Source organism: Hipposideros armiger, unplaced genomic scaffold (genome assembly GCF_001890085.2).
Source record: "Hipposideros armiger isolate ML-2016 unplaced genomic scaffold, ASM189008v1 scaffold_144, whole genome shotgun sequence".
Classification (NCBI taxonomy): Eukaryota; Metazoa; Chordata; class Mammalia; order Chiroptera; family Hipposideridae; genus Hipposideros; species Hipposideros armiger.
The window spans coordinates 802,214-820,983 of record NW_017731494.1 but is presented as its reverse complement, the minus strand read 5'-3'; the positions used below and the strand labels follow the sequence as shown (position 1 = coordinate 820,983).

At 39.4% G+C, this 18,770-nt stretch overlaps 1 protein-coding gene across 2 annotated transcripts in view; it reads left to right on the top strand.

Annotated features, from left to right (window-relative positions):
- RORB (RAR related orphan receptor B) overlaps positions 1-18,014 on the top strand; it is a 183,330-nt gene extending 165,316 nt beyond the window's left edge. For both annotated transcript variants that reach the window (XM_019650695.1, XM_019650694.1), the window contains 3 exons: positions 254-364; positions 3,440-3,552; positions 13,081-18,014. In XM_019650695.1, coding sequence (XP_019506240.1) covers positions 254-364; positions 3,440-3,552; positions 13,081-13,236 — 380 coding nt within the window. In that variant the 3' untranslated portion in view covers positions 13,237-18,014. The remainder of the gene's footprint in view (positions 1-253; positions 365-3,439; positions 3,553-13,080) is intronic.
- The last annotated feature ends 756 nt before the right edge of the window (positions 18,015-18,770 follow it).

Sequence of the window (18,770 nt, the reverse complement as noted above, 5' to 3'; positions counted from 1 at the left end):
TATTACAATGGGCACACACCATTTCCATCTGCCCCTCATTGGTAATATTAACTTTGATTACCTGGTCAAGGTGTTGCCTGGTTTCCTCATTCTATAATTACTACTAAATCCCTTTTTATGAATAGAAACTTGGAAATATTTTTTTTCTATATGCCTAGTATGCATAACCTTGAATAACTTTCCGATTATGGGACTTTTCTTACTATTGCCCATTCTGTTCAAGTGTTTTCATTTAATTTGCCTTCTTTTATAGGTTCTGATGACCTAGTGAATGAAGCATTTGACTTTGCAAAGAATTTGTGTTCCTTGCAGCTGACTGAGGAGGAGATTGCTTTGTTCTCATCTGCTGTTCTGATATCTCCAGGTAGGGAGGTCTGAGGTCTTTACCTTTTGTTTTGTCTTTTTTAACTTGTTTTACTGTCTTTCACATGGATTATACCTACCTCAGCCAAGGTGCTCAAGAGAAACTTTAAAAGAACTATATTTTCTTTAGCAAGTTTGTGATGTTTTTAGACAATTCAAAGGAAAGTAGTAACCTCAAGTTAATTTAAATGACCAATTTTTTCCCCAAAACAAGAGTAGAGCATGTGGTAAGAGTCACTCTAGATTTAGATAAGCAAAATTATTCCTTAATAGGTAAATCAAAACTGATATGAAATGAAAACGTGAGTTATAACTAAGTTCTATTTTAATTTTAAAAATAAAGGACTTAACATATTGAATGTCAACTGTAACTGAAATTTTTTTAAATTTTTTAAAAATTATACTTTATGGTTTTTAAAGGGAAAATACTTTTGAAGCTTTGTACATAATGCCTTATCAATAAAAGAGTTGAAAAAATAAATCCAATGAGTTTATGAAAAAATAAAATAAAGGACATAGAAAAAAAATGTCCAGTAAGGTGCGACTTAATAGAAATATACTTGAATGAAAGATCCAGCATGGGGACCAAAATCAGTAAAATATTTACTTTCTCCTCTTTAAATATCTCTTTCACTGGCTTTTCCACCCAAATTAATGTCAGTGTGCTCTCACTTCATGCAAATGCTGCAAAAGGATGACCCTCTGATGTGGCGGTAGATATTCTAGTACAGGGTCAGTCACCATTTACCTATGTGACCTTAAATACTTGACCCCTCAGAGCCTCAGTTTTCTCATCTGTAAAGTTAGAGAGTTGAGCTTCATAATAATAAAGACCTTATCTAGCTTTCAAATGCAATAAAATAGTAAAAAGTTTTCAAAGAAGGTAATGTATGACATTTATAGATCAAATAGAAGTATAGCAATTGAAATTCTTTTTTTAATCCATGGCAGCTTGAAAATGAACAGAATCCTAATAAATACATGGTTCCTTCTTCAACCACAATGAGAATTGAGAGTCACTCACTTAGCTGTCTGATCAGTCAGATTTTGGGTCAAGGTTGTTGACAGTTCTCCACTGAAAAAGAGACACATTCCTGCTAATTTTTACTGTCAAGAGATTCATTCCTTCTATTACCCATTTATCTCTAGAAACTAGATCTCTCTTCTTAGTCCCTAACATATTTTTCAGTGAGCTGGAAGAAATCAGTCTTACCCATAATGGTACACTTTGACATGTCATTCTAGTTATATCTACCGATAATACCAGCCTCTACACCTTTTATCAGTTAGGCTTTCTTTATTTTTAAATCTTACGAAGATTTTTTTTTTCATTTGCTTCTGTTTTTTTACTAACTACTTTATCAAAAATGGAAATTTGTCATCATTTGGAGTGTTATTGCTAACAGTTTCTTTTGTGGCTTTGTCTAAATACCCAAGCTGTACTTTTTTTTTGCTTTTTGTTTTTTTTAACCCTAGAAAGTTTCCCATGCCTGGAAGCACAAACATAAATGGAAGAAGTGCAAGAAATATTTACTTCCGGTAGCAACCAAATGCCAAATAATTTTCCTCCTACTATTTTTCTCACTGCATTTGATTGTTCCCATTGATTACAGTTCAATAGAATACCAATTCTAAGCCTGTGGGTCTGTGACAAGGGAGGTGATTTCACTGTGGTTCCTGCTTACTCAAAGGAAGCGTTACAAAATTCACTGTCCTCTTTAAGCATGTTTGTGGTGAGTCAGTCAATTCCTAGCAGAAAATATGTAATACGTGATATATCAAACCTAAACAATCCTTAAAGATAACTGCCCCAGGAGGAAGGCAACCTTGTCCCTTATGAGTTAGGAATCAACTGAACTCTGAGCCTTTTTCTAGAAAGAACATGCTATGGCCATCAAATTCTGCTCAGTTTGGAAGCACGATAATTTGCCTTACTTTACCTAGTGGGACTCTTCCAGCCTGGGTAGCAGACCCACAATCAGAGGCTTTAGCTACTCCAAATACCTTGTTTGTCACCTTGGCCTGGTGCCATATTTAAAAAGGGAGGGAAGATAGATTTCCAGGCTATGTAGGCTCCATCTCATGCCAGACCCCACCCTTCCCCTAGGTTCTTGCCATAATGACCACTGTCTATTCAGCTCCAGATAGTTTAGGGAAACGAGAGGGAGGGACACTTAATTTATTCTGATTGACAATTGTCAACTGAAGGCTTTTGTGCTCACTTACGTAAGGGTTTGCTTAACTGTTGGCTAGACTTGTTCTCGCCCTGTCTAGTATTACAGAATCAAGTTTCTCACCTGACCTGAACTGTGTTCAGAAGGATCATATCCAAGTTCTTTTCCATGAGTATTTGTTCAGCATTTGGAGACTCTAGGTGTCTCTTCATTGAAACTCCAACCTAAGGCACAGATGCTGGGCTGAATTTTGTCACCATAGTGTATAAAGCTTCTAGGAAGAAAGAAAGGAAGGAAGGAGGGAGGGAGGGAAGGAGGGAAGGAAGAGAGAGAGAGAGAGAGGACAGAAGAAAGAAAGGAAAGGAGGAAGGGAGGATGGAATGGAGGACGTATCCTATCAACCATTTAAAAATTCAATACAGAAAAACATGACTCAGGATTAAATGTTTATACTTGATTCAGGTACATGCTCTATAAACGATAACATAACCCACAAAAGGGAAGGGGGATCCTGAATAACACACATAATTCCTGTACATTAGGGTCTCTTCACTTCTATAATTCTTTCTCATAAATCACTAGCTTCCACTTTGAAAGAAAATCTCAGCATACATCCAGAAAAAGACATATAAATTGTCACAGACAATAATAAACATGTAGGAGTTTATTTGATCATCACGTCCTTCCCTCCGTTCTGATTTCCTATGTCACTGTATTGTGCATTCCTGTCACCATGGCATTGTTTATAAAATCTTTATGTTTTCTCTAAATAATTGCATGTCTTCAGACACAATTTAGAACTAATTTGAAATGACTCTGAAACTCAGCACTTGTATCTGTAGGTGAGATAAAAACAAAGCTGATGTTCCCTCCCCCTCTTACCCATTCTTTTCCTTTATCAGACCGAGCTTGGCTGATAGAACCAAGGAAGGTCCAGAAGCTTCAGGAAAAGATTTATTTTGCACTTCAACATGTGATTCAGAAGAATCATCTGGATGATGAGACCTTGGCAAAGGTAGGTCCTCAGACCACAGACCCACTGTCACTGAAAAAGTACAATCAGCAAAAGAGGGCTGGATGTATGAAGCAAGGGGCATTTCTTAGAGCAACAATTTCTAGAAGTTACCAAAAGTGCATAAATTTTGAGGTGTACATTTGAAAAGACTGACTGGTAAATTATAACAGATTGAGGAAAGAATGATGTCCTTAGGGAAAGATGATGTTAACAGATCTGAACCCCAGGTAGAGGGAAAAAAGTCAAAGGAACTGAAAAACAAAAAGCTTGAAGTAAGGAGCCAAGTCTTCAGAATTCATATGTGACAAAAGAGGAGACTCTATGCCATTTTAGGAATCACGTCTGGGCAAAAGTTAAGAAGAGGTAGCTTTTTATTCAAAATAAGGAAGAACTATGAAATGATGAGGTTTGCTGAACAGAGGGATAGAGCATCGTGTAAAGTTGTGAGCTCCCTGTCACTGATCATATTCTAATAGATACTGCTTGGTTTCCTCTTCGGTATATTGTAAATAATAGTCCTATCCAGAGTAGAAAGTTAGACTGATTCCTTGTAAATTTCCCTCCAATTCTACTCTCTTCACTCAAGATTTGCCCTGGTGTTCTTTCAAAATGATGAAGTATCTCAGGGGCAAAATGCAAGCAACATGCCACCTATTTCTTGAGTCAGCTTAATTAAGAATCGTGATGTTTAAGAAGAGTACTGAGAAAAGTTGTTTACTGAATAAAAGGAAAGAAGGAATTTTCTAATAATTGATATTTAGCATTATTTTAGATCTTAAAGTATCTCTGAATATATGCATCTGTCTCTATAATTACTCTGTAGCATATATACATAAATACATCTAGTTAATTAATGTGTGTGAGTTGAGTCGGGGGTAGGGAGAGGTTCCTGCATTTGGGACCTCCCAAAAACTTTGGTCCCCATTATTTACCATATTGAAGGGCTTGGTAATTTCCAGTTAGACAAAAGTTGTTTAGGGAGTTGTAGTGTGCTTAGGGAGATCATCTGCTTGTCAGAAAACCCTGCTTTCATCAATTGTAAAATGAAGATTATAGTTTCTTACTCCTGTATAAATAGATGTGTTTTGAGGTTTCAAATGAGATCTATAGTCTGCATACATTCTAATGCGCTGTGTCATTGTGATCATTACCATCCTAGGAGAGTAAAACTCTCATGCTTATACAATTTTCTGCCTCCTGGTATCCTGGTGCTGATGACCTGAGACATTTGAGATAGAAAGGAAGCAGAGAAATTGAAGAATAAAAGATATTTAATGGCAAGGGGAAAAAAAGCTGACTATAGGTCAGCTTAATTCTCTTTCTTCCACCTTTAGTGGGGAAAGTACACAATTCAGTTATTTTTTTATTTAAGTTTCCTTTTTAGTATAATTGACATAAACATTATATTAGTTTCAGCTGTATAACATTATGGTTTAATATTTGTATATATTGCAAAATGATCACCACAATAAGTCTGGTTAACATCCATTCAGTTATTTTCTTATAGAAAGAAAATGTTGCAAAGCTGGGGACTAGAGAAAGCATTAGAAGGGATAATTTCTTGTATAAAATTCATTGGAGCCAGATGACAAAGCATTGTTTCCACAGATCATGTGTGGATATTGGGTTTTTGTGTGGACCCTTCCTTGTAAGTCATCATTTTAATAGGGTGCTATTTTAACTAATATGGAAAAACCATGAAACAGAATGAGAGCTGGACTCTCATTTATCCCACCTCGGAACTGTGTGGCTTTGGATAAATCACTCCATTTGTCTAAGTCTCAGGTTCATCAACTGTCCGGTGCTGGGATAGGAGTGGATAAGTCTCTCGAGCTCCTGACTGCTGGAACAGTTTAAGGACAATGGCACCGGTGATGTCAAGAGACACCTTGTCATCAAACCCACACTGTTCAGAAGGAATAAATGTTTTATGAGTATTTAAATCCAAGGAAAACTATTCTACCCTATCACAGGTTCTTCTCATCTTTGAAGAAATGCCCCTTCTGCCTTTGTAGTCACAGAGCTCGTCTGAAACAGTGATGACCATTCTTAATATATGTTACTTACAGACCCCTCGAGGAATCTGGCAAACCTTATGAAACCTATCTCTAGAAAAATGTACACATACCCAACTGTTGTATTCAAAGCATGGGCTCAGGTTAAATCCCCAGTAGGTGAGGTAGTATAGATCTGCCCTCTGTGTAACATAGAAAGACTATTTATGCTGCCGACCAGTTTGACCTGAACAGGTGTAGCAGACATCAGGTGAGAGGTGCAGGGCTCAGACACAGTCATTGGACTTGGTGCTGAAAGAGCAGTCTCCAACATACTTCCCACATGCTCACCTTCTGAAATTGAAGGTCAAGTAGCAGCACCTCATACGTTTGTCCAAACTTGGACCAAGGGAAGGTTAGAAAATTCAGGAATTCTGTGTCCATTAACTAGAAGGTCTCAATCCCTATATATTAATCAGTTTGATTGTTTGGGAAAAAAAAACAAAAACCCTATGAAAGAATCTAGTTTCCTTTCCTTGTTAGCATAATGATAATATGTAACTTATTTATATTAAACCATCAGAACCATTTCCTCACTGAGATACCCTGGAAAAGTTACTTAACCTCTCTGTGCCTCAGCTTCTGCATTTGTAAAATGTGACTGAAGATAATATCCATCTCCTATGGTTATGTTTTTATTTAAGATTTTATTAGGGAATTGGGGGAGGGGAACAGCATTGGGGAATCGGGGAAGGGGAACAGACAAGTTGCTGTCCTTTTGTTCTTCAGTCTAGTTGTGGAGAACGTCGTTTCACTGGCCCATGTAGGTATTATCATTGCGCTCTTCCCAGTGAGGCAGTTGCTCGCCAGCCTCTGGATGGCTACTCACAGCAGCTCATGAAAGCTCATGCCTACTGCCGGCCAGCCCCACTGCAGCCTACGCTGCCGCCAGCGACTCCCGGCAGCCCAGCTCCAGGTTGAGCTGTTGTTCACCATCTTAGCTGTAGAGGGCGCAGCATCACTGGCCCTCACGTGGGATCTGAACCAGGACCCTGCTGCTCAGAGCTGACGTCCCAAGCCAACTCTTAACCAACACGCCACTCGGCCGGCCCTCCTGTGGTTATTTTGAGGACTAAATGAGATCAAAAATAAGCAAAATGCACAGTTCACAATAGGTAGTATGTAAGTGCTGTTGGTGTAGTTGTAGACAAAAGAAATTTTATTTCAGCAGAGAAACTTTTATCCAAGACATGGTAGATATGAGTTAATCACCAATGTATAAAAACTATTCAAAAGATGGAAGTCGGGGGAGGTGTTGAAGAGGTGGAATGTGGCATTCTAAGTAATGGGGGAAATGATACGGAGGTAAGAAAGTATAAGGTATATTCGAGCTATGAATAACAGATTTGGCTGGATTCTGAATTTGAGAAGCCAGATGACACTGGTCACTTTCACTAAAGCTCATGGAAAAAAATAATAGATATATATATAATATACATGTATATTTTTAAACCCCATCTGACTAGGGGAGGCAGCCCATCTGTTATCTGGGCTTTACTTTTCTTGTCTGGGAAATGAGTAGGTTGGACTGGATGGTCATTAAAGCCCCTTCAGCATAATATTCTTTGACTCAAAATGAGAAAAACAAAGGTTTCTTCTTAACATATTCATTTGCCCGCCAGTGCTCACTCCAGTGTGATAGTTTTAAGGACTCTTTAGATGTTCTACCATTACAATAAGTGAAGAAACAGACTGATTTCACCAGGTCTTATAGATTCAAGTTGGTACTCTGTGCACTGTGTTAATTGAATCTAGGATGATATTCCAGCCCAAAGCTGCAAAGTACACAGTGTTGGTAAAGCCTGCATCCAGAGTCAGCAATCCCATCAGGCATTCAAGTAGGGCTCCATCTCCTCGAGCTTTAGGTGCTGCGATGACTCACTTTGAGATGTTTGCTTCCAGATTTAGGAAACTGTGGTGCTCTTTCTCCACTCAGTTGAGATTAGCATGACCACTGATGTGGGAGGGGAAAGGTGGCAGATAAAGCAGGGAATGTCTGAACTATAAAGACTTGTGAGGATTCTGTTCTCTGGCCTGTGGGCTTCCTTATTACAAGTCACTAAGTCTGCTGTAATTGTTGCCTTCCCAGAGGGGCAAAGGGTGAAAGAAAAGGGGCCAGCTGTGGCTAGGCTGAGGCAGTGCACTCATGGCCAAGGGCAAAGCATGGGTCTGCAGGTCTTGCTCACATCCTGCCCTCAGGTGCATGTTCCCAGCCCTTTCTTAAGTGTAGCCTCTAGCAGGACCATAGCTGGAACTTGCTTTGACACAGTCTTCTCCAGTCCAGCCCCTCCTGCTGTGTCTCCTGGGTAATTAGAGTCATAGAACATTGTTAAGTAGCATATTTATATTTCCCAGCACTACTGCAAATACCGGGGGTGCCAAAAAAATGGATACACATGACTTGTATTCATTTTTTGTTATGGGTATATGTTGAGTATTACAATTTTAATACAGTCTTTTCCTTTCTTAAAATATGTATACATTTTTTGGCACCCTCTGTATATGCAACACTCCTAGAGGTATGTTCTTGCCCAAAGCTGTACTGAGAAGTTTAAAACTAGCAAACGTCATAAAAACACATACATACATCCACCGGGAAGGCAGGAAGAAGTCCTCGTATAACTCAGACCACAAAGCCCACTGACCTCCCCATAGGCAGAGCCTGAAGGGAGAGTCATTTTTATATTGCCACAACTAGAACCCTTCAGTGAGTGCCATGCCTTCAATTCACTTCTCAAAACAGTTTTCAAATGCTGGCGCCTTGCCATGTGCTATAGATGATTCCTTTCCAGGAATCATGGGCTACACCACCCACCCTTCTGGGTGTTTTTAGACCCAGTTTTCTGCTGAGAAACCCCTTCTAATTCTTCCAGGATGTGGAGCAGTCTTTGTGGAGGAGTTATTTTGTGGAAGCTCAGAATCTCTGTCACTCCTGCCTTTTCTCCTGTTCCCGGCTGGCCAGAAAGTTATGACCTGCCCACCCCCCCACCCCGCACTGGGCTCGCTCTTGTCTATTATTATAAAAAATATTACTCCTTCAAGGAGAGATAATAATAATGTTATCATTATTTGTGTTTTCTGTTATTAAAAAGTCAGGCTTTCAAAGCCCTTGCTGCTCATAAAGAGGCCCCACCACATCTCTTCGTCCTTAGGTATTAGTTTAAAGTTATGTCGTGTGAATGAAAATGCAATGGAGACCTTGGGTTAGCTAGGGGAAGAGAATGTCCTGGCCAAGAAGAATGGCTGCACCATGTGATGACACACCTGTTCCTTTCAGGTTCCTCTCCCCCTCAGATCTGGAAGGCTCCAGCCTTCCCAGGGAGAATTGTGATAGGTTAAGCTGGGACGGGTGCACGCCAACAGGTTTACTAACCTCTTAATTCCTAAGTCCATTTCTAGCATAACAATAACAAAACTGTATCATTAACCTAGAGACAGAAGTTTGTCTTTCTGTTATAACAGTACCAAGTTACTAAATAAAAGTTTAAAAGTGAATGGACAAGTGAAATGGATGTAGTCAGCCTCACTTGTGCCCTGTTTTTATCAGTGCTTCTGAAGTTTCTTCCAGTTTGATCAAACAACTTTGGGCTTCTTGCAACAGGTTGGAGGGTACCTTCATGGCCTGGAAGCCCATATGAATAAGATCACTAGTTTTACCTTTTGCATCTTCCATTTTTTCAACCTCAAATGTACCAGTTATAAAATTGTGGATTTTCTAATAAAAGTACCCTCTGGAAAGAGGCGTGGGATTATGATCTCTTCTCAAACAGCTGCTTTGTCTTCTTGTAGACCCCTGTAGGCATAAGCCAAAGCTTCCTTCTTCTAAAAAAATGCTTGTATAAGAAAGAGATGAGCATGAAAATGCCTTTTTATAAACCCTCTGCCTACTCCTGCTATGGGGATTATTTAAACACGAAGAAATTTCATGATGATTTGAAATTGACTACCCCCTCCATCTCCAAGTGCTTCTGGATCACCTCCCCAGCTGTTTAAAAGTTGTTGAACCATTAACTACTGCTGAGGCTGCTCTGAGCTCCCTTTGAAATGGGGGCCCCCCAGCTGTAGTACATAATATTAATGAGCAGTAAGTGACTGCCTGCTGCTTCCTCCAGCAGGCCCTTCTGGGCTCTGACAAGTGCTGCTGCTGCCTCTGCACGGCCTCCTGGCCCACCGTGCCTCCCGACGATGGATGCCCCTGTCAGCACTTCTATTTCCACAGCTGATTGGATGCTGGTAAATCAGCCTCTTCCCAGAGCACAGAGATTGAGGACACTCTTTGCCAATCTCGGTGGTGTTTGTTCAGGTGGTTCCAGTGGTCTTTAATAAAAAGCAGTTCTCACCATTCTGCCCATTCTACAGATGAGCAACAGGGAGGGGATCCAAACCCCACGGAAGAGGGAAGAACAAGGTCCTACATGAGATGCCTCTTAAACCCAGTTTTAGGCAGGAAAGAAGCAAGTGTCCATATTCCCTTTCCAAAACGGAACACGTGGTTAAATTGGTCCAGTGCAAATAAGCAACTGTAGAAGGGTTTCAGTCCTCTTATACAGTTAATTTTCCACACCATCCCTTCTCTAAAGGAGCAGAAAAATGCTTTAAGAAATTGTCGTACCTAGGATTCTACTTTATGGATCATAGTTTATTAAATGAGCAGCTTACTTTAATTGCTATAAGAAAATGAAAATCAATATGATGTTGCTTTTTCACTTCAAGAAAAGTAAATGGTTGGTTTTGTAGTCACACATGATCTACGGAGACTCAATTTTTGGTGGTTTCTTGTCCTATATGTCATTTGGCTAAACCAGCACGGCCTTGACTATGGGTTTCTCTCCTTGAAGGAAGGATTATGTGGGAAAGCATGACACCTGACACATATACCGCCACTATGTACCAGGCACTGTTATAGGCATGTTTGTGTTGGCTCCTTTAATCCTCACAAGAACCCTCTCAGATATGGACTACCATAATTACCATCTGACAGATAAGAAAGCTGAGAGGTTAAGTGACTTGCCCAAAGTCACACAGCTATAAATAGCAGGTCCAGGATTCAAACCCAGGCAGTCAGGCTTCAAAGCCTATATACTTTTTATCACTAGGCTAATCCTCTCTGTGGAGTATTTGCGTGTCGTCATAGGGAACTCAGGGATTTCATTACTCGCCCCTCCCCTAACAGAATTAAGCATAGGGAACCTTCCCTCCCTAGCTATAGCTTCCTTGTCTGCCTCCTGAAAAAGAGTTAACTTTACACTCAGCAACTAGGACTCTTTCAAACATGATAAAGAATTTACTTCTCAATTTTGAAAACCAGTTGTGAATGTGTAAGACGTGAACCTCTGAAGCAGCGTTTCTCAAACTTTATTTCATGGATCCACTACAACAGTATCGGCAAGGGATGTTTGTTTCAAATATGGAGCCTGAGCTCCACCTAGACTTACTGAAACAGAATCCCTAGGGGTAGAGCCCAGCTATCTGCATTTGGAGGAAGCACTCTAGTGATTCTTATGCACACCGAGGATTGACAAACATGCTCGAGTTGCATGTGGAAGTTTCAGGAGCTCTGCAATCATCAATTCAACTGCAGATGATTAGAGAAAGCTTTCAAACCTCTCTGCATTCAATAGCTATTTCAGGGGGAACTGGAAAGCATCTGAAGTGTTCTGAAGTTGTGGTAGTCCCCTTCTGTGTGACCCAGCTGGTTAAGAGAGCTTGAATAATTTCCCACGGAACTCTAGTTAAGTGGATACTTATACATTCTTTACCTATGACAATAGATTGGGTTGTCGGAAAAGTCATGATGCATTTTTGCAACGAAAATCATAGAAAAAATACGTCATGACTTTTCTCACAACCCAATAGAAAAGACACAGTTTTCCATCCTGGATGAAGAGAATCTTTCAGAAGAGGATTCTGATCATCTTTCCTTTTGCTTAAAACCCTTAGAAAGACCTTAACGTAGTAGGCTGAGACCTTGTGTAATCTGGCCATGCCCACCTCTGCAGCTTTATCCTTGAACATGCTCACCCACTGCTCCAATGACACTGAACTTGCTTTAGTTCTTCCGGTGCCTCAAGCACCACGGATTCTTTGCATATTGATCCTGGGGACATATTACGTAACCCCTGCCCCAGCATCTAGTTAGCTCTCAGTCTTCCTTCAGAGCCCACCCCCAATGGCACTTTCTCAGGGAAGCTTTCCCTGGCTTGCCAGAAGTCAGAATATCCTGTTACCTACCACCTCTCCTAGTGCCATTTCTCTGTCGCACTCACTACAGTTTTTCAGTCTGCTTTCCACGGGGTGGTCTTTCCAAGTAGATACTAAGCAAGAACCATCCTGTTTGTGCCTTCTGGTGTTTAGCAGAGTGCCTACTACAAGTTTAAGTAACTCGTAATGTTGAACAGAAAGTCTTCATTCTCAGTCTAAAATTTAATAGCCATTCTATTGACAAAGATTTCACGTTTTTTATTTCTCTTCCTATCAGTAGATAGTAGTAGAAATGGAAAGTCTGAACACCAAACTTCTTTATGTGTTCTAGATCTCTTTAATGAAAATGTCAACAGCTCTAATCCTCATGCTATTTTTAAATTGCTCATAGCATGGTTATAAAGTCATCAGTTGTTAAAAGGAAAGTTAATGAAAGAGTGGAAATTTTTGATTTTGAAAAACCGCAAAGTGACTAATTATCTATTTCCTCTTTTACTTCCAAGGCTGAAATGGTTTCTTATTAAATAGGGTTGGAAGCACAGTGAGCCTAATTGGTGATTAGATGGGTTTTATTAAATTTTATGTTATCATCACTTTCAAGTGTACCTTTGGTCAGCTATATGAATTATCAAGCTTATCTTTTGCAAAAGTATTCTCTGTATGAGAACATATTCCCACAGGAATTGGATCACAATGACATTTGGGTTTAAGCTAATTTTGACACTGATGGATTCTAAGTGTCCCTAACAGCTGTGTTTCATGCATGCAATATTTTTAACACTTTTATATGAATTACCTCACTCAGTCCACGCAACAACCCAATGATGTAGGTACTGTGACCAAGCCCATTTTACAAATGAGAAAACTGAAACAGCATATGTCACAGCCACACAGCCATTGAGCCATTTTGGAATCAGAATTCCACCTCAGTCAGCCTGCCTGCCGAGCACCCACTCCTAACCATTAAACTAGACTGCCTCCCCTACATACTTTATTTAAGAACAATGAATCAGGAGGCTTGGTCTGGCTTTCTTTCTCTTTATTTTCCCTTTAGGGGATGGCAGGGGTGGGGGGTGGAGGGTGAGCATTTTGTTTTGTTTGGTTTGTTTTGTTTTGTTCTAAAAGAAAAGCTGAAAGTGAGCCTTCTTTCTTTCTGAACATTTTTTTCCAAAGCCATTTCCCTTCATCTGGGGCCAGGAAAGACACTGATTCAGAAGACAGAGCACTAATGAGCTTCCTCCTTTGTCTCCTTCCCTGTCCCTCCATTCTGCAGTTAATAGCCAAGATACCAACCATCACAGCGGTTTGCAACTTGCACGGGGAGAAGCTGCAGGTATTTAAGCAATCGCATCCAGACATAGTGAATACACTCTTTCCTCCGTTATACAAGGAGCTCTTTAATCCTGACTGTGCCACCGTCTGCAAATGAAGGCGACGACAGAACTGTCTCATAGTCATGGAATGCATCACCATTAAGACAAAAGCAATGTGTTCATGAAGACTTAAGGAAAATGTCACTACTGCAACATTAGGAATGTCCTGCACTTAATAGAATTATTTTTCACCGCTACAGTTTGAAGAATGTAAATATGCACCTGAGTGGGGCTCTTTTATTTGTTTGTTTGTTTTGGAAACGACCATAAATATACAAATATAGGACACTGGGTGTTATCTTTTTTTTTTTTTAATTTTATTCGGGTATGTTTTGGGAGACAACTGTTTATAGAATTTTATTGTAGATATATACGAGAACAGAGCGGTACTTTACATGATTACTTTTCCTGTTGATTGTTCAAATATAATTTAAGAAAATTCCACTTAATAGGCTTACCTATTTCTATGTTTTTAGGTAGTTGATGCATGTGTAAATTTGTAGCTGTCTTGGAAAGTACTGTGCATGTATATAATAAGTATATAATATCTGAGAATATTATATATGACAATTACTTATACATGCACAGGCACTGTGGCTTAAAATATCATACCTACTAGCAAAGGAGGTTCAGTCAGGCTCTCTTGATTATATGTTATATGTTACTTTTACATTAGACAATCGGGATTTTGTTTTCCCAGCCAGAGTTTTCATCTGTAGTCAATGGCGGGATGGTACCAATTCAGAAATAAGTCTACAAAGGAATAATTATAATGCATGGCCTCTGTATAAAAACTCTTTTTTTTTTTTAATCAATGACATCAAAGCCTTGTCAAGATGGTACAGACTGGAGAAAAAATATAAATATTTAGAGCCATTTTCCTGTTTTAAGAATTAGGCCACAGATAATAATATTGTGGAGTCCAGAACTTTTTTGACCAAACAATAGATATTTCCTGTTTTTCACCGGGACACATCAAACACTTTTGCTTTGGATTTCAGGTTGTGAAAGAAACTTGCTTTTGGTGCTTATTGTGTCTTCAACAGGGAAACACAGTCTGTAGATTACAACCACCAGCAATTTTTTTTAATAAAATTAGAGTAAAAGAGTAAATCAGAACCCAGTGTCTTAATGCCATTTCATGTAAACATTTCCCCTCTAACCATATTTTTTTGGGCAAAGAAGAGGTAAGGTAGAAGGAATAAACAAAGTAAAGTAGTAGTTCTTTATATTCATTCTCTAATAAGTTTGTTAGAAAAAGCAGCAATAAAGGAGGAGGCTGGACTTTATATGTCCTTCTAGTCTGGAGCCTCTAATTTTTTTAAACTCCAAAATGCTATATTATAAAAATATAGCAAAAACTTGACAGATTAGAAAAAATGATCTGAGTTATTCTATAGAACTAATATACCCCAAAGCCAAAACTATTTCCTATGCAGTTTGAAATCGCATTATCCATCTAAGCCTAAGATTATTTTTTAGCAACTTTTAAAAGTACAGAATGCAAGAGGTGAAATCAGGATTAGAGAATTTAGACTTTCTAGTACAAGTTGCCACTTCTCCACCTGCTCTTCAATCAAAGTGATCACCAGAAAAGCATAAATCCCAAGGAACTTGTTCTGCCTGTGCTCTGGAAACCTTACACCTTTGGTCTTATCTGATCCAAAATAACATTTTATAAAAAGAAGGCAGAGGAGAGCTTTGTATATGACAATGAAAATTATGGTCTCCTGTAAGTGTAGCCCAGCCACCAACTCATGAGGTCCTGTCCTTTTCTCTTTGTCAAACACACACACACACACACACACACACACACACACACACACACACGCACATCTGCTTGTAAAGTTTCCATCAGCGGAAGCTTTGATCTTTCTGTAATCTCTTATGCTCTCCTGAAGTTACATAGTTGAGAGCCATCTATCTCCACAATGCCACAGAACTCCTCATTGATGATAAAACAGTTGTGTTAGTCTTTTCTTTTAGAAAACAGAGCATTATCCCATCTCATGATTGATTCATTCCAAACCAATAGGGAAAACCAAAAAGGCTTTAAAATAATGAATCTCTTTCTCAACTACTGTTATATTCAATTAATTTAACTACATTGAACCAAATTACCTTCAGTGTCTAAGAAGACAGCTGTAGACTGCTTATTATGCTGCTACAGGGACTCAATTCTTTTTGGTGTAAATGTCACTCCTGCTAGCTCTTTGTATAAAGAATTAATTCCAAGAGTCATATTTCCTTCTAATGGAAAGATTACTTTACTGATTGCTAGGAAAACAGGGTAATGGAAGGCACTCAATTAAACTTAGCCGTTTCCAAATGCAATGTATGTTTTATGATTGGCTTGTGATAGGCGATGTTTAATGTGTCTACTTGGTGTTTCCCTTTGAGCTTTGAACTTATGTCAAACTTTGTTTTCATTGTTCTGTTGGCCTAGTGTTTTTCATCGTCAGCCTGTAATTCCTGCTCAGTTGCAAAGGGAATCATTTGTTTCCTCCAATTTACCTTAGAGGATTTAAATTGGCTCAATTGATGAAGTGGCTGAGAATTTTTTCCTCCCTTGTCCCATGGGTGATGTAGGAAAAAAGATTGTTCCCCGCATTTGCCTCAGGAGGTACTGGATTTGAATTTGTGTCATTTCCACTAGTGCAAGCAACTTAATTGGGATGGCATGAACCTTTTAAAGCAAGGGAACAGGAAACAACTAGCGACTGAACCAAAACAAAACAGGGAAACCAGTACATGTTCAGCTCACTTCAGTTGAGAAAAGAGATTTCCATTTTTCACCACAGTTGCCAAATCTGTCCCTTCAAAAGAGAGCCAAGTCATATTTTCAATGGTAATGAAGCACCTTTAAAAGCTGCCCTTTGAACATCTGTGACTGCATCTCAAGGTATTTTGAAATTTTGGTACTAACGACTTTCTTTGCCACATGCAATCTTTGTCCCTTCCACATGAACACTCATAAATGTTCATAACACATTCATGATAAAGTGTGCACTGGAAGAAAGAACCCATGATCTGTACATTTCATGCTTCGTAAATGACAATCACTGCTTGACGCAGATGTTGCACTGTACCCACTCAGGGATGTTTTACTGAAGAAAAAAAAAAGGTACATCAAGAAGGAGAAAAAAACAAAAAAACAGGAAAATGACAACAAAATGTAAATGGCATAAATTAAATAGCCAATGAGAGTACCTCTCTGACAAGGCTTTCAGACCAATGCGCAGTAACTTCATGTTGTAAACTGAATTTACTTTTACTTTTTAGGCTTGCTGACAAGTTGTTCACAAGTAAGGACAACTAAGTCTCATTTTCTAAAATCTGCTAAGAGCCAAATAATCCAGCTGCTCCATTTATAGGAATATGTATCTCCCTGTGAACCCAAACTTCCTTCACAAGCCCCGAGCAAGGGAAATACAGAAATGTCAGTGGCATTAGATGAACCTGACAAGGGAGGTGAAACTGTACCTGTGCTCTGTAAAAGGAAAGGCAAATTTTAGAGGGAATATAGCAGAAAAAGGGATTCCAAATCCAACTTAACATCTCACATAGACCCCTACTGTCCATGATTCGGGTCATCTTTGTGTCCCTTTTTCTGCAACGCTTTTATCCCCAAAAGCTCCAAGCGAGGGTGGAGATGTACTCTACAAATATACCCTTTCTGGATTTCCCTGTTTTAATACTATCTTCAGGGCTCCGGACTAAAAGATCACTGGTTGGTGAAAACAGAGAATATAATGGTCTCTTAGGTAATTAGACTTCTTTGACTGAATCTAAAAAACCTGAAATCATAGTGAACTCTGAATATTAACAAGAGGTGCCAAGGAGGCATCAGTACATTTTCTATCATAGTTGCCTTGTTCAGCACATAACTTCACAGCAGTCAAGCTAAACTGTTTGTAGAAAATCATGCACATGGATAGTCAATACACGCTCACTCTACACTCCTATGTGTACCAGGCTTGAATGCAAAAACAATCCTTGTGTCCCAAGGACAACCTAAAATTCAACCAGTTTTTTTGTTTTGTTTTTTTGTTTTTCAAAAACGTCAGAGGCAAATGATGTCAGTTTTGTTCCATGTTCTTTGTTTTCATTTATTATAGAAGCAAGAAAAGTTCTATGGCTATTGGAACTTGGAAGAAATAATTTTTTTCCTGAATCTTTTTTCTCTATAAACTTTTGTTTCCAAGGAAGTTAGTACAATTGACAGTAAATTCAGGCAAGGATGTCTGTGCCCTGACAGAGCCACCATTCAATAGAACAGCAATAACTTTAAAGTGTGCATCTTTAGTGAAACTTTGCACAAAGTCCCCTGTATAAAGAAGAAGAAAAAGCCCACCATCTGCTTTAGATGAAGTGGTATTTGATTTTCTATCTCTAACTGCTAGTGAAAGCTGCAACCAAATATGGGGATCTTTAGATAGGAGTTCACAAACATTTTAGGATGGAGGACAGACCAGGGGCTCTCAGGACCAGAGGTACATGTTCATTTAAAGCAAGGGTTAAAATTCAAAAAGCTGAGAACAGGGCCAGGGAGTTAATGCAAATGAGTGAAGCAGTCCAAGTGGAGAGCTGGCAAGGAAATGCCCCATCTGAAAAGGGCCATCCAATAGTCGGCTAAAGCTGAAGGGTGGCTAAAGCTTCTGAATCTCATAAAATCTCTTGAGTTGTAAATGATGTCAGTTGGTTCAGAGCTTAGTGCAACCCAAACAAATACATCTCTGAACAGCAGACGGCTCATAATTTGCAACCTCCGGTTTAAGCAAAGTCGAATTAGGGGCCTGTTTGGCTGGAGATACAAGCCTGCATGATATTAGAGTGGGGGAGTGGAAATCTTGCCCTTCTGACATTCAATTTGGCCTCCATATTTGACTGTCACTACTAGAGAACACAGTTGAAACAATAGCGAACAGTCTAAAACTGAAAACAATTCAATTTATTGACGACTTATAAAAGACACTTCTATTTGTCTTGCGCAAACTCCCAGCTTCATAGAGCCAGGTGGCTAGATTTCTAGCCACATTTTTCCGAAAGACAAATGCACGATTTTTATGCTTTTGAGTCTTAACGTGTTTCTTTCAGTGTGTGGCTTCAGTATCTGCCACCCGTTTTTATTTTCCCTTGGTTGTAGCTAAAGAATTTATTCTAGAGTCATGATAATGTCGCCCTCCATTGACCTGAAGTGTGGGACCATGGGTTCCTATGCAGCAGGTGGGGGTTGTCTGTTTGTGCACTTTTTTCCTAAGCTGCTGAATGTCCTCCAAAGTGAATTGGCCATAGTGATCTTAGGCTCCTGCATGACCTCCGGTGGATCAGAAAAGGCAGATCAGTGATTGTTCTCATGGCCAGAAATAAAGCACAAGGTTACCAGAATTGAATAAACCCAATTGAGGGATGTGCAGGGTACCTGCACCCGCCTGGGCAGCATGATCCTTACATTAAACCCACCCCCACCCTCGGGCAGTGGCTGATGGAGAGCATTCACATGCCTCTGTCACAGCCACATGTGGACACACTAGGTATGTCTGAAAAGCTACAGATCCCACATCCAAGCACAGTACTGTCTGCTTCATCT